General features: G+C 36.7%; 1 protein-coding gene across 9 annotated transcripts in view; it reads left to right on the top strand.

The window, feature by feature from the left end:
- Window positions 1–16467, top strand: part of MINPP1 (multiple inositol-polyphosphate phosphatase 1) — a 167470-nt gene that overhangs the window by 12177 nt on the left and 138826 nt on the right. For 8 of the 9 annotated variants that reach the window (XR_012327003.1, XR_012327002.1, XM_033841718.2 and 5 more), the window contains one exon: window positions 4616–4749. The exons of the other annotated variant lie outside the window; for it this stretch is intronic. Coding sequence is in view for 6 of the 8 variants with exons in the window: in XM_033841718.2 (XP_033697609.1) it covers window positions 4616–4749 (134 nt within the window). In the remaining 2 variants the exon portion in view is untranslated. The remainder of the gene's footprint in view (window positions 1–4615; window positions 4750–16467) is intronic. 9 annotated transcript variants of the gene reach the window in all.

Genomic DNA, 16467 nt, shown 5'->3' with positions numbered 1-16467 from the left:
ATGCCTCATGTAGCTATAGTTCAGTTATTTTTATTGCTGTATAATATTCCATTACATGAATTACCATAGTTTTTTAATCAATTATCTTGTTGGTGAACATTTGGGTTGTTTTCAGTTTGGGACTATTATGAATATTCTTGTGTATGTCTATACGTGTGTATATACACATTTCTGAAGGTCTATGTCTGTAGTAGAATTGCTGGATCATAGGATATGCAGAACTTCAAATTTACTAGATAATGCCCAATTATTTTTTGGAGCTGTTCCAGTTTATATTTCTATCTTTATGCTTCTTTCCATATATTTTTTTTCTTGTTTTGGACTCATTCTTTTTTAAATGATTATTTTATTTTCTTAAGTCTTTGGAATTCATGATACTGTGTTTATTTAATTATAGTTTTCATTTGCTCTGTAGCAGAATTTCTAGGGTGAGGGGTTTTTTTCTGGCTATTTTATCTGTGTAGCAGTCTTGTTTTTAATTTGTATGTTTGTAAAGATACTAGCACCTTTTAAATTATTACTCATCTTTGCAATGAATTCAGCTTTTACTTCTCAGACGGCCAGTAGGGATGAGCAGCTATTCAGAGATAAGTCGTGTTCCTTCCAGTTTGGAGTTTTTCTCTGAGATTCTTTGTAGAATGCTTCTTGTAAAGATGGAAGATCAGTCTGTTTCCTGTAATGGTGTTACATACTGTCCAGGGAGGCTCCTCTTAGACTTCGTTCTTATTGTTTCAAGCAAAGGATTATTGGATCTACTCCTGCAAGTGTACAATGTGCTTTGAGAATCTGTCTTCTGTTAGTTTTATCTGAGGGGTTTTGTTTGTGTTTTATTTGATTTTCACTGCATTTGGCAGTCCTTCCTCATTTATGGTGGTGGCTCAGGGTACAGAGGTCTCCTAATTTCTTTGAAAGGGGCATTTGCATTTCTTTTTCATTCTTCTTTTTTTAGAGTGATTTTGGAGAGAAGAGAGCATATATATCTTAATTCCATCATCTTAAAACCCAAAGCTTTGTTTATATTTTCTAGTTAAGAGCACTTTCAGTGTTTCATTGCAAAATATGATGTTTGGCATAGTCACTAGTAGTTATCCTTACCAAGTTAAGAAAATTTCTGTTTCTTACTAAAACCTTCTATTTATTGTTTTTAAGATCAGGAATGTTTGCTGAATTTCTGGCATCTAGGAAGATGATTTTTTTTCCTCTTTAATCTTCTAACATAGAAATTACATTAGTACATTTTCTAATACTGAATTATCCTTACATTCCTTCTTTCTTATGATAGATTCTTTTACTGACTGATTTTTCTTCTAGTTATAAGTCATGTTTCTTGTTTCTTCATGTATTTCCAGTAATTATTTATTAGATACTGGACACTGTGAATGTTATGGTGTTGAATGCCTGGATTTTGTCTTCTAAGTATTGAATTTTGTTTTATTTTGCAGTTAAGTTACTTGTGGATCAGTTTGATCCTTTTCAGGCTTCATTTTTCTGAGTTTCATGCTCTCGACCTGACCTTACAAAACTCAGAAACAAAACCTTACTTATACACATGTCTTTACTATTAAAGTATGTCTCTTCTGGGGTCCAGATTGAAGTCCTGGATGTCTTGGTATCAATGGAAGCTCTCTCTACTTAGGCTGCTTGGAACATGAATATCTCTCAGCCTTGTGATAGCTCTGGAATTGATCAGATTACAACTCCCACGGCCTTTGGCAGCAGAATCAAGGGGACCCCCCCACGATTTTTGGAGTTCTTTTTCTGTGTAGCTTCCTCCTCTCTGATACTCTACCCTGCTAATTCCAACCACTTCAGACTTACTAAACTCTGAGTTCTGACTCCTCAACTCAGCAAGACTGCCGAATTCTGCTTGACATCCTTTTCCCTGTGCCACAGTTTGAAGCGCCTCTCCTTTTTCATTTCTGATACTATTTTTGTTTTATTTCTTGAATAGATTTGGCAGAACTTTATCTAATTCTTTTTATTTTAATTTTTTTAACGTTTACTTTGTCCCTTTTGCTAACTTCTTAATTTAATTGCCTCTTTAATATATGTTTAGTTTTGTGTTTGGTATATGGCAGTGGCCTACCCTTGCTCTTGCTCTTAAACTTACTGCTTGCACTTAATTTCTCTAGGGACTCTCCTGAGAAGAATGGCTCATAACTACTGTGTAGTCTTCTCTTGTACCTCTTTTGGGTTGCAAGATTTAGTCCTTTATTTTTGGTGTTGGATCAGAATGATACATGAGTACAAGTTTGACATTCAGATAAAGGCTACCTTAATCACCAACTCCAATTCAAGACCTCTCCACAGAAATCTACCACTCCTGTCAGTTTGATGTGTACTTTTCAACCTTTTCTGTGCTCTATTTATAATTTATACCATTCTTAGAAATGTAAACAGTGTAATTGTGTGTGTATTTTGCTAGTAAATGATATTATACTGTATTATTCCTTTTTTTTTGTCTTTAACAAATATGTTTATTGTACAAAGATTACCCCTCATATAAATTACTGCAGCAGGGCTTCCCTGGTGGCGCAGGGGTTGAGAATCCGCCTGCCAGTGCAGGGGACACGGGTTTGATCCCTGGTCCGGGAAGATCCCACATGCCATGGAGCAAGTAAGCCTCTGTGCCACAACTACTGAGCCCGCGTGCCTAGAGCCCGTGTACTGCAGCAAGAGAAGCCACCACAGTGAGAAGCCCACATGCAGCAACGAAGACCCAACACAGCCAAAAATAAATAAATAAATTTATTTTTAAAAAAATTACTGCAGCACACAACTACAGGAATTCACAAAGCAATTGACATTTACTGAACAACGTCTGTGTGCTAAGGGCATTTTTGAGGGCTTTGCACAATTCTCAGGAGGTACTAGAACTCTCAGTTTGCAGATAATGAAAGTAAGACTCAACTAAATTATGGGATGCGTCCAAGATTACAAAGCTAATAAGGAAGAGATCCAGCATTTGAATTAGATCTGTGAAAGGCATAAGGATCAAAACACTGAAAATAACTGACCAGAGCTTCCCCTTGCATAGATGATAACTTTCAATTACTTCTCATGAAAATGAAGAAGGAAAATTATGTATTCCTTTGCTAGTCCGCAATCAAGATGTCAGGAGTATTGGTCTCCTCAGAGGGCTGTAAGAGAAGTATCTGTTCCAGGCCTCTCTCCTTGACTTACAGATAGCTATCTTCCTTCTCTACATATCTGTGTACAATCCTTCCCCACCATCTTGCTCTTCTCCTGCTACCAACAGCAGTTAGACAACATACACTGGGTTTTATACAAAAACCCAGTACATAAAGAGCACTCTGGCCATGATAGGTTCAGAAATGGCATAATATTGCCCCACTGAACTACAACAATAATAGTTGGTGGGTCTGATCTATTGCAAGTAGCACAGGCCAGTAAGTATTTATCATTCTTAACCTGCTCTTCTCATTTAGCAGTATGTTTTGGAGATCTTTCCATGTCAGTTCATGTAGATCTATAAATAATCTTATAGTATTCCATAGTATGTGTATATCATAGTTTATTTAAGCCTCTACCTATTAATGAAATTCAGGTATTTCCAGGAAATTTGGGGGGGGAGCTCCTTTAAGCAGTGCTACTCTAAGATATTCTTGTACATTGTCTCTTGTGTTCCTCTGTGAATATTAGTTTATAAGAAACAGAATTTAATGGGCCTTAAAGATGTGTGTTTTTGTGTATTTTGCCAGTCTGTCCTTTAGAACATCTGTATTAATACACATTCCTTCTACTACCAGTTTTCCATATCCTTGGTCTACTTTTTTTTTTTTTTTTGCTGTGTTGGGTCTTTGTTTCTGTGCGAGGGCTTTCTCTAGTTGCGGCGAGCGGGGGCCACTCTTCATCGCGGTGCGCGGGCCTCTCACTGTCGCAGCCTCTCTTGTTGCGTAGCACAGGCTCCAGACGCGCAGGCTCAGTAGTTGTGGCTCACGGGCCTAGTTGCTCTGCGGCATGTGGAATCTTCCTGGACTAGGGCTCAAACCCATGTCCCCTGCACTGGCAGGCAGATTCTCAACCACTGCGCCACCAGGGAAGCCCCCTTGGTCTACTTTTATTACTGTTTTTGCCAAACTGATACATGAACCAAAGTAACTCATTTTCTATCTGGTTTCTACCTTCCTGAAATTCTTAAAAATTCCTGATTCACTGTTGGCACCTTCTGTGCTGTAATGAATATTCTTCTATGTACATTTTTTCTTTTTTCTGTATATATCTTTGCTATCATCTTAAAATAATTTTAGAAGAAAGCGGAGGTGAGCACGTGTCTTTAACCCAGTATCCTGAACTGTCATGGATGCTGGATTACTGCTTGTGAGTACTACTAACTTGCTCTTGCATGTCAGTCTCTACATTCCCATTTGGGTTTGTGTCTCAGCATAGATCTCTGTGTCATGGACCTTTAGGTTCAACCCTTAAATGCTTGAAATGGTAAGTATAAACTCTGTAAATGCTAAGATTCTACTATACTTTGTGTAGAATGGTGATTAAACAATGTAACCTTTTCTGAAAAAATCATGATTAAATCAGAAAATCTGTTACATTAATAAAAATTAATAGTAATGATTTTTGAAATTTGTATTTTTAGGTTTTAGAATACTTAAATGATCTGAAACAATATTGGAAAAGAGGATATGGATATACGATTAATAGTCAATCCAGCTGCACCCTGTTTCAGGATATCTTTCAGCACTTGGACAAAGCAGTTGAACAGAAACAAAGGTAAAAACTTAAAAAAATTTGTTTTTTGATGTATTGGGTTGGCCAGAAAGTTCGTTCGGGTTTTAGGATCTTATGGAGAAACCCAAGTGAACTTTTTGGCCAACCCAATATATTCTGAGTGCCCAGTTAACGCTTCTGGAAAATGTTTTATAATGGGTGATTTTTAAAAATAGATTTTGCTTATGTTTTTTAAAAATAATTATACTTACAAAAGAATTAGATGACATATGTAAGTTATAAAGCATATAAACATATAAACCCTCCATTCAACCCAGGAACTGGAACATTACTAATAATTTGCATGTGTCTATTTATGTGTTCCTTAGTGACTCAATTTTCCTGCCCTCCCTTGCCCCATTTACTCCCTATCCCCTTTAACTACTATTCTGCATTTGGTGCATATCATTCCTTTGCCTCTATAAAAAGGCTTTATTATGAATGTATGTGTGCCCAAACAATATGTTTAGTTTTGCTTAGAGACATAAGCAAATGGGACTTGTTTTTTTCCCCCTCAACATTACATTTATAATATTTATCATGTTGTTGCATATACTGTAGTTCATTCATTTTTACTACAGTACAATATGCAATAATGTTCAATATTCAGTAAATAAATACCACAGTTTATATCATCTTCTCTTGTCAGTGGGCATTTGGGTAGTTTCTGTTTTTTGCTATTATAAATAGTGTAATTGTACATGGTTTCTGGTATGAATTTTTTTTTGTTTTTATTTTAAATGAGAGTTTCTCATCAAAAAGTCTCTGTTAACATTCATACTTCTCAAAGTTTAAAAAAAACCTTTTCATAATTTGAACATTTGGTAGAATATAAACCCCATTTTATTTGATAAATATGCTTCCTTGAAAGCTTATACATTCACAGTTGGAGATGAAAATCATGCTATAAACACTGAGACAGAAAGACTGAAGATGGTGTATTTAATTGGGTTGGCAGTATGAAGTTTTATATACATACAGATATAGCGAGAAATTATGTGAGTTTGTGGATATGACTTTAGTTTGTGGAATTTTCTTGGGTTTGGGAATTAGGGACCATCTGTACTAGATCTGGTTTTCTTCCCTGACTTACAATGGTTCAACTTATGATGTTTTGACTTTTTGATGGTGCAGAAATGATACACATTCAGTAGAAACTGTACTTTGAATTTTGATCTTTTCTGGGGCTAGCTATATGCAGTATGATACTCTCTTATGATGCTGGGCATTGGCAGTCAGCCGCAGCTCCCAGTCAGCCATGCGATCACGAGTGAAACACTGCTAATATACTTACGACTCTTCTATATCTATACAACCATTCTGGTCTTCACTTTGAGTACAGTGTTCAATAAATTATATGAAATATTCAACACTTTATTATAAAATAGGCTTTGTATTAGGTGATTTTGCCCAACTATAGGCAAATGTAAGTGTTTTGAGCACATTTAAGGTAGGCTAGGTTAAGTTATGATGTTTGGTAGGTTTTTGACTTATTGATGTTTTCAGTTTAATGATGGGTTTATTGAGACATAACCCCATCATAAGTGGAGGAAGATCTGTACTTAGTTTCTGCTACCAAACACTTTTTTGGGGCAAAATAGTCAAGGAAAATTCCATCTTGAGATAGGCATTAATTTCTTTCCTACTTGGTTTTATGAACTTTTTAAAACCCTTAGACTTTATGAGATAACAGATCTTTACTGTTTGTTCATTGTTTATTTGTTTGTCCCATTGTTGAATGTGAGGTAATTAAAATTGTGTCAGAAAGATTCTTAAGTAACTTTTGCAAGGTTTGCTGTTACAATTTGATACCAGATTCAAAGCTTAAGTAAGAATTTTATCATTGGTGTTTTAAAAATAAGTATTTCTGTACACTGGAAACTACAAAGCATTACAGAGAGAAATTAAAGGTAACCCAAATAAATGCAGAGAGATACTATCTTTATGGATTGGAAGACTCAGATTGATCATCTGTAGGCTGACTGCAATCCCTATTGTAATTCCAGTAGGTCTCTTTGTAGAAATCGAGAAACTTATTCTAAAACCTATACAGAAATGCAAAGCACCCAGAAGAGCTAAAACAATTTTGAAAAAGAACAAAAAGACTTAATAAATACCTGACTTCAAAACTTATAAAACTATAGCCGTAAACAAATGGATCAATAGAATAGAATAAAGTCAACAAATAAATTCCGATATATATGGTCAGTTTTTGACAAAGATGCCATGGTAATGCATTGGAGAAAAGAATAGTCCTTTCAACAAATGGTGCTGGAACAATTGGACATCCATATGTTAAAAAATGACAGACCCTTACTTCACACTCTACACAAAAATTGATCATAAATTTAAGTATAAAATGTAGAATTAGAAGACTTCTAGAAGAAAATGTAAGATCAAGCAGCAAGGATATATTGTACAGTGTAGAGACATATAGCCATTATTTTGTAATAACTTAAACAGTATAATCTATAAAAATATTGAACCATTGTGTGATATACCTGAAACTAGTATAATTGTAAATCAATGATACTTCAATTTTAAAAAGTAAACAAAAAATATAGGATCAATGGCCTGGATATAAGAGCTAAAACAATGAAACTCTTAGAAGAAAACATAGTAGTAAATCTTCATTTACTACTCTGCCTATTTGGGATTAGGCAGAGATTTCTTAGATACAACACTAAAAGCACAGTCCATTAAAAAAATTGATGAAATGGACTCCATCAAAATTAAAAAATCTTTGTGCTTCAAAAAGCACTATCTGGAAAATGAGAAGACAAGCAATAGACTTGGAGAAAATAATTGCAAAACATATATATGATTAAGGATTTGAATCCAGAATATATAAAGAAGTTATATCTCACTAGTAAGGTGACACATAACCCAGTTTTAAAAAAGGGCAAAAGATTTGAACAGATACTTTACTAAAGAAGACATATGGATGGCAAATAAGCACGTGAAAAGATACTAATAAACTATCTACTGATTATATTATTAGATATTAAAACCACTGTGAAATACCAGTAATACCCCTAAACTGGCTGTAAAATAATAGAAAAAATATATATATTGGTCTCTGCCCCAGGTTCTTGACACAGGGCTCCTGAAACCATTGTCATTTCCTGGGTGATAGGAGTGTCTTTTGTTCTAATGAGGTGACTGTATAGGCTCATGGATGGCTCCAGGATGACGACTGGTCACCAGAAAGACCAAGCCATGATTAGAAGCTTGGAATTTTCAGCCCCATCGCCGCCCCCCCCCCCCCCACAATTCTCTTGAGAAGGGGAAAGGGCTGGAAGTGGAGTTAATGATCAATCTTGGCTACGAGGTTCAGGGAGCTTGTGGGTTGGTGAATGAGTAGAGGTGTGGCGAGAGTGGCTTGCCTGGAGAGGACATGGAAGCTCTGTGCCCCTTCCCACATACCTTGCCCTGCACATCTTTTCCATCTGGATGTTCATCTGTATCCTATGTCATATATCCTTTTTTAGTAAACTGGTAAATGTAAATAAGTATTTCCCTGAGTTCTTGAACCACTCTAGCAAATTAAACCCGAGGAAGGGGTCATGAGAACCTTCTATCTGTAGCCATACTGGATAGAAGTTGTGGGTAACCTGGGTGACGACCTACTGCTTACAATTGGCACCTGAAGTGGGGGCCAGTCTTGTGGGACTGAGCCCTTAGCCTGTGGGATCTGATGCTGTCTCTAGGTAGATAGTGTCAGAATCGAGTTAAATTTTAGAACAGCCGTCTGGTGTCACAGAAAATTGCTTAATGTGGGGGAAAAAACCCTACACATTTGGTAACCAGAAGCGTCAGAAGTATTGTGAATGTGGTGATAGTGTGAGAGTAAAGGAGAAACAGAGGAGGAAAGGACTACGTATTTTTCTTATTCACCGGCTAAAATTAAAAAAATATATATTTTACCAAGTGTTGGTGAGATGTGGAGGAACTGGAAACCTTATGCACTTTTGGTGGGAATGTAAAATTGTATAGCTGCTTTGAAAAAGTTTGACAGCTTCTTAAAAAGAATCTTCTTAGGACTTCCCTAGTGGCACAGTGGTTAAGAATCTGCCTGCCAGTGCAGGGGACACGGGTTTGAGCCCTGGTCAGGGAAGATCCCACATGCTGTGGAGCAACTAAGCCCGTGCACCACAACTACTGAGCCTGCGCTCTAGAGCCCGCAAGCCACAACTACTGAGCCCACGTGCTGCAACAACTGAAGCCCACACACCTAGAGCCCGTGCTCTGCAACAAGAGAAGCCACCGCAATGAGAAGCCCGTGCACCGCAACGAAGAGTAGCCCCTACCCGCTGCAACTAGAGAAAGCCCGCACGTAGCAATGAAGACTCAACACAGCCAAAAATTAATTATTTATTTATTTATTTTTTAAAAAGAATTTACTAATTCAGAAAAATGGCACCTTTCCTTAGAGTTTTTTCAGGATGACCCCAAAATGCTTATGACATGTAAGAATGAAATCAGAACATTCTCTAACACTGTATACAAAAATAACTCAAAATGCATTAAAGACCTAAATGTATGACTAGGTACTATAAAACTCCTAGAGGACAACATAGGCAGAACACTCTATGACATAAATTGTAGCAATAATTTTTTTGATCCATCTCCTAAAAAGGAAATAAAAGCAGACATAAACAAATGGAACCTAATTAAACTTAAAAACTTTTGCACAGCAAAGGAAACCATCAACAAAACGAAAAGACAATCTACTAAATGGGAGTAAATATTTGCAAATGATATGACTGACAAGGGGTTAATATCTAAAATATATAAACAGCTCATACAATCCAATATCTGAAAAACAGGCAACCAAATCAAAAAACAGGCAGAAGACCAGAATAGACATTTTTCCAAAGAAGACATACAGATGGCTAACAGGCATATGAAAAGATGCTCAGCATCACTAATTATTAGAGAAATGCAAATCAAAACAACAGTGGATATCACCTCACACTGGTCAGAATGGCTAACATCAAAAAGTCTGCAAATAGGGGCTTCCCTGGTGGCGCAGTGGTTGAGAGTCCGCCTGCCGATGAAGGGGACATGGGTTCGTGCCCCGGTCCGGGAAGATCCCACATGCCACGGAGCGGCTGGGCCCGTGAGCCATGGCTGCTGAGCCTGCGTGTCCGGAGCCTGTGCTCTGCAACGGGAGAGGCCACAACAGTGAGAGGCCCGCGTATCGCGCAAAAAAAAAAAAAAAGTCTGCAAATAACAAATATTGGTGAGGATGTGGAGAAAAGGGAACTCTTGTGCACTGTTGGTGGGAGCATAATTTGGTGCAACCACTATGGAAAACAGTATGGAGGTTCCTTAAAAAACTAAAAATAGAACAACCATATGACCCAGCAATTCCACTTCTGGGTATGTATCTGGAAAAAGTGAAAACACTAATTCAAAAAGATACATGCCCCAAAATGATCATAGCAGCAGTATTTACAATAGCCAAGATATGAAAGCAACCCAAGTGTCCATCAACATACAAATGGATAAAGAAGATGCAGTGTATATGAGTAAATACAATGGAATATTACTCAGCCATAAAAAAAGAAAGAAAGTTTGCCGTTTGCAACATGGATGGACCTGGAGGGTATTATGTTTAGTGAAATAAGTCAGACAGAGAAGGGCAAATACTGTATGATATCACTTATATTTAGAGTCTAAAAAATAAACAAATGTATATAGCAAAACAAAGTCTCACAGATACAGAAAACAAACTAGTTGTTACCAGTGAGGGGAGGGAAGTAAGGCAGGGCACAATAAGGGTATGCGCTTAAGACATAAAAACTACTGGACTTTCCTGGTGCACAGTGATTAAGAATCCGCCAGCCACTGCAGGGGACGCGGGTTCGATCCCTGGTCCAGGAAAATCCCACATGCTGCAGAGCAACTAAGCCCGTGAGCCACAACTACTGAGCCTGCGCTCTAGAGCCCACGAGCCATAACTACTGAGCCCGCGTGCCACAACTACTGAAGCCTATGCGCCTAGAGCCTGTGCTCCGCAAAAGAGAAGCCACTGCAATGAGAAGCCCGCGCACCGCAAAGAAGAGTAGCCCCCGCTCACTGCAACTAGAGAAAGCCCACGCACAGCAATGAAGACCCAAAGCAGCCCAAAATAAATAAATTTTTAAAAAAGACATATAAACTACTATATATAAAATAGATAAGTAAATAAGATATATATTGTACAGCGCAGGGAATTATGGCCATTATTTTGTAATAACTTTTAATGGAGTATAATCTATGAAAATAATGAATCACTATGCTATACTCCTGAAACTAACGTAATGTTGTAAATCAACTATACTTCAATTAATTGACATGGACAGATGAATGGATAAAGATGTGGTATATATACACAATAGAATATTACTCAACTGTAAAAAAGAATGACATAATGCCATTTGCAACAACATGGATGGACCTAGAGATCATCATATTAAGTGAAGTAAGCCAGACAGAGAAAGACAAATATGATATCGCTTATATGTGAAATCTTTAAAAAAAATGAGACAAATGAACTTACATACAAAACAGAAATAGACCCACAGACATAGAAAACAAACTATGGTTACCAAAGGGGAAAGGAGTGGGGAATAAGTTAGGAGTCTGGGATTAACATATACACATTACTATACATAAAATAGATAACCTACTGTATAGCACAGGGAGCTATACTCAGTATTTTGTAATAACATATAAGGGAAAAGAATCTGAAAAAGATTATGACTGAATCACTTTGCTGTATACCTGAAACTAACACAACATTGTAAATCAACTCTACAGTACTTCAATTTCAAAAAATTAAAAACAAAACAAAACAAAAAAAACCCATGCCAATGAGCAGTCATTCCTCATTTACCGCAGCCCTCTCAGCACTAGGCAAGCACTAATCTACTTTCTGCGTCTGGATTTGCCTTTTCTGGACATTTCATATAAATAGAATCGTATAATATGTGGTTCTTTGTGACTGGCTTCTTTGATTTAGCATAGTGTTTTCAAGGTTCATCCATGTTGTAGCATGTATCAGTATTTCATTCTTTTTTTATGGCTGAATAATGTTTCATTGTATGAATATACCATATTTTGTTTATCTGTTCATTAGTTGATGGACATTAGAGATATATTCACTTTTGGGTTGTCGTGAGTAATGCTACTGTGAACACTTGTATTCATATTTTTGTGGGGACTTATTTTTATTTTGCTTCGGTATATACCTAGGAATGCAGTTTCTAGGGGGTCAGCAATTTTGACTATCAGGGATTGCTAAAGAATATTAAAACTGTAGATGTGTATAAAATCCCTGACATGCAGTGGTTCCTGGATGTGATCTGAAGATGAAGCATTCCAAGCTGAGGTTCGTCCATTTATAGTAATCTAGATTACCTGCTAGGAAGTTTTGTTTTGTTTTTATCCTAACAGTTTTAGTTTATTTTCTTATAATTTGCTTATCTTACCCACAAGTGAAGTACAGAGGGAAAAAAATGCAACAAACTGAGTACTCCATTATGTTAGGTAATAGCTGACTGTGTTTTTAAATACTTAGAAGCTAATGAGACTAATTTTCATGGGTGGCTTATTGAATGAGATGCAGTAATATAGAGGCAATGTGATGTAGTGGGCAGATGCTTGGGTTTGGTTTGAGTCCTGGTTCTGCTTTATTGATGCTGCAGATTTCCCACTTCTGAAAAGGCGAATATCTCTCCTGATTCACAGGGTTGTTGTGATAATCAAATGAGGTAGTGTCTATTAAAGCACTTAGTATAATGCAGTATACAAAGGTGGTATTATTATCGTATACGAGAGTTCTCTGGTCAAAACATGTCCTTAATGTCTTTGTCGGACATTCACACACCTCCCCTCCCTCTGCTGCTGTGATTATTCAAATATTGGAAACAGATATTTTGTAGTACTTAGTCTCTTCAAATTTTCATGGTCTTGAGCTCATTTCTTAAACTAATTCCCTTTTCATCAGCAAGATGGAGAAAATTTTTACTTGTTTTGGAGGACTACTCCTGAATTTTTACTCCTTTTGGAGGACTACTCCTTTATTTGTGAATTGAAAAGAAGATTCATTCAACAATATTTTAAACGTCTACTGTGATACATGTCAGGCAGTGTCTTAGGAGCTGGATATAGTGATGAGTAAGACAAAGTCATTGCACTTGTGACTCTTACAATTGAGAGAAGATAGAAATGTATATAAAAGCCATGGGCCATGGTATAATTATTCATGTAAGTTTGTAAAACAGTATAAAAAGTTAAAGGAAGGAGAGTTTGACCTTGTAAGTCAGGAAATGATTTTGGCCACTGCCTCCTTTTCTAACTGAGGAAGGAGAGTTAGCACTGATTGTGAAGAAACTGGCAGGTGCTTTTCAGAGACTGGTTTTCTCTATACTAAAAGACTGATTAAGGTTTTTAAAAAATATGCATTTAGCCGAATCAAGATGAAATCTTAAATAAGTAGAGGGAAGAAAGTGAGTTTAGAGACTTCTGTCAGATTTCTTTCCAAAAAACAGATTGACACTATCCAATTCTATGAGCAGTGCCAAAATTAAGGGTACTTCTCAAGAAAACCAGTATATGCTCAGCAAAGAGAGAATAATAGGTTACAAAAAACAAAAAGCTAATAGACTTTTTTAGAGCAGTTTTAGGTTCACAACGAAAATGGGTAGCAATTAAAGAGTTCCCTCGGGCTTCCCTGGTGGCGCAGTGGTTGAGAGTCCGCCTGCCGATGCAGCGGACACGGGTTCGTGCCCCGGTCCGGGAGGATCCCACAGGCCGCGGAGCGGCTGGACCCGTGAGCCATGGCCGCTGAGCCTGCGCGTCCGGAGCCTGTGCTTCGCAACGGGAGAGGCCACAATAGTGAGAGGCCCGCGTACCGCCAAAAAAAAAAAAAAAAAAAAAAAAGAGTTCCCTCACACTACCCCCTCTCCCACATACACAGACTTCCCGCTGCTAATATCACACACCAGTGTGGTATAATAATAATGTTTTAACAGAATATTTTATCTTTGTACTTTTTATGATCTGTTCTATCAAAACAATGAACCTTTTTTCTTCATGACTTTTAAAGTTCTTTTTTGAATTTGTATTGAGTTTATACCAAGTGTGTTTATATATGTATATGTATACATATATACAAAAGCAATATTTTGTCATTAATATTATCTGAGGAAATGTCTTTCACTTAATTCTAGAGTTCCCAGACTACTGTTTGCTATCTCCATCCCTCCTCCACCCCACTTTGAGATGATACTGTGTACACAGGTTGTTCTCTTTTTTTTTGTTATCTTTTTATATTAACATTAAATCAAAGATATTCTTCAATGTTTCTGAATATTTTTCAACATAATTTTTATAGCATGTTTTACTTCACAGAAAAATTGGAGATTGCAAATGATGTTAATTGACAAGTGTCAACATTTTGGTTAAATATAACCAGTCCTCCAAATGCATAGTCCTTGGCTCTTATTAGGATCTTGACTTTATTTTCCTTCTTAAACCGTCACTACAGTGATGGGATTAAAGTTAAAACCAGTAATTTTACTATTTAAGCAAATTTAAACAGCTATTGCTATTTAAGCAGCTGTGATGAGAAAAGCAGATTGAATTTACTGAATAAATGAGATATATCTGGATTTTATTCTACTTTCCCATTCCCCATTACCTCTGTTAGTATATTTTTATTTTTATTTTTTAACTGGGGGGATTCAGTAAGTCACTTCCTTACTTTTTCAAAGTAAGGTTTATATTCTGGACTATGTATTAATTACCTCATGAGATCTTGCATTTTGTCAGGGGTACTCTCAGATACCAGAAGTAATTGCTGTAAATATATGTTATGGTCATTAAATAACTCTCATTAGCCTTTATCTACCTTTTCATTGACTCTCAAATCTTTGATGTTTTTATATTTCACAGTTGAATAAGAGTATGGCTTTTTAAGTTGTGTAGTTCCACATTTTAACATAAGATGGCAGCATTGAAATAAAAGTATAGTGGCACCAAGAGATTACTTAGCCCATTGTAACCAATGAGCTTTGTCTTTTAAAGTTCTTAGGAATGTATACAGATTCTAAGTTCTCAGAATATATTCTTGCTTGTCTTTTTGCTAACTTTCCGAAGTCAGTGTTCCATAGAGTTTAACTAGGTACCATGATAGTGCTAGTTGTTGAAAGATACTGGCTAAATATGGTAAAAGCCAGCACAGCCTGGCTATGCTTTGAATTCAGATTCAAGTGTCCATTGGTCTTCTGGAAAGACATGTTTTGACTCTCAGTAGACTGTAGATCTGTGATGTCTAGAACTTTATTTCCCTGCTCTGTCCTCAGTGTCTAGAACAAGCCTGCTATGCAGTTGGTGCTTAGTATGTACCGAAGGAATATCTACAGTCCTTGTTTATCCTCCCAGGCATCCAAGCCACAAACCTATGCATCATTCTTGACTCTATCTCCCTCACCTTCTACATCTACTCACCATATTGTGGGGTTGTTTTTTTTTTTCTTCCAGTTTTATATCAAGTCCTTTGACTTTTCTTTATCCCCACTGCTGCCATCTCAATTCAGGCTAATATCTTCTCTCTGTTAGATTTTAGCAACTGCCTCCTAAGTGAGTGCTTCCCTGATTTTAGTTTTACTTCTACTCCAATGCAGCTTATGATGCAGGCAATAGAGGGTATATACGAAGTTGAATACATTTAAATTATTGTCTCAAGGAACTCATATCCTAGTTTGGAGGATATCTGTATGACAGCACTAAAACAGGTAAAAAGAAATACTGAAGGAGAATTGATTTGAACTGTTGGGGTTTGGTAAAGGCTTTATGGGAGGAGGAGTTTTTGAGGTTGGTCATTGAAGATTTCTTTCACAGACCTCAGCATACCAACTATTAATACTTGTTTTGATTTTTTAAAACTTTATTGAAGTATAACTGATGAGAAATAAACAACACATATTTGAAGTATACAATTTGATGAGTTTTTACATATTTATACACCCATGAAACGATCACCATAATAAGATAATGAACTATCCATCGCATACAGAAATTTCTTTGTGACTCTTTCTAATGTACTTCCCACCCCCCATTCCCAGGCAGACCACTGATCTGCTTTCTGTCACTATAGATTAACTTGTATTTTCTAGAATTTTATATAATGGAACCATATAGTATGTATATGCACATTTTTTTTGGTTTGGCTTCTTTCCCTCAGCATAATGGTTATAAGATTAATGTTGTGGGTATCAGTCATTCATTCCTTTTTATTTAGCATTTTACTTAGTATTCCATTATATGGGTACTACACAATTTGTTTATCCATTCTCTTTATGATGGACATTTGGGTGTTTACAGTTTGAGGCTATTACAAATAAAGCTGCTGTGAACATTTGTGGTCTTCGTATGAACATATGCTTTCATTTCTTTCGGGTAATTAATACCTAGAGATGGACTAGCTGAGTCATATTTAGGTGTATGTTTAACTTTTTGAGAAACTGCCAAACTCTCCCCACCAGTGTGTGAGTTACAGTTGTTCTACATCCTGGCCAACACTTGATATGGTAGGTATTTTTAATTTTAGCCATTCTCATGGGTGTGTTGGAGCACCTCATTGTGGTTTTAGTTTGCATTTCCCTAAAAACTAGTGTTGGAGGACAGAGGGAATGAAAAGTGCCCACCAAACTGATAAGGCATCTTGAA

This window comes from Tursiops truncatus, chromosome 16 (assembly GCF_011762595.2).
Source record: "Tursiops truncatus isolate mTurTru1 chromosome 16, mTurTru1.mat.Y, whole genome shotgun sequence".
Lineage (NCBI taxonomy): Eukaryota > Metazoa > Chordata > Mammalia > Artiodactyla > Delphinidae > Tursiops > Tursiops truncatus.
Note: the sequence above shows the minus strand (reverse complement) of the source record. Positions and strands in the feature narration are given on the sequence as shown.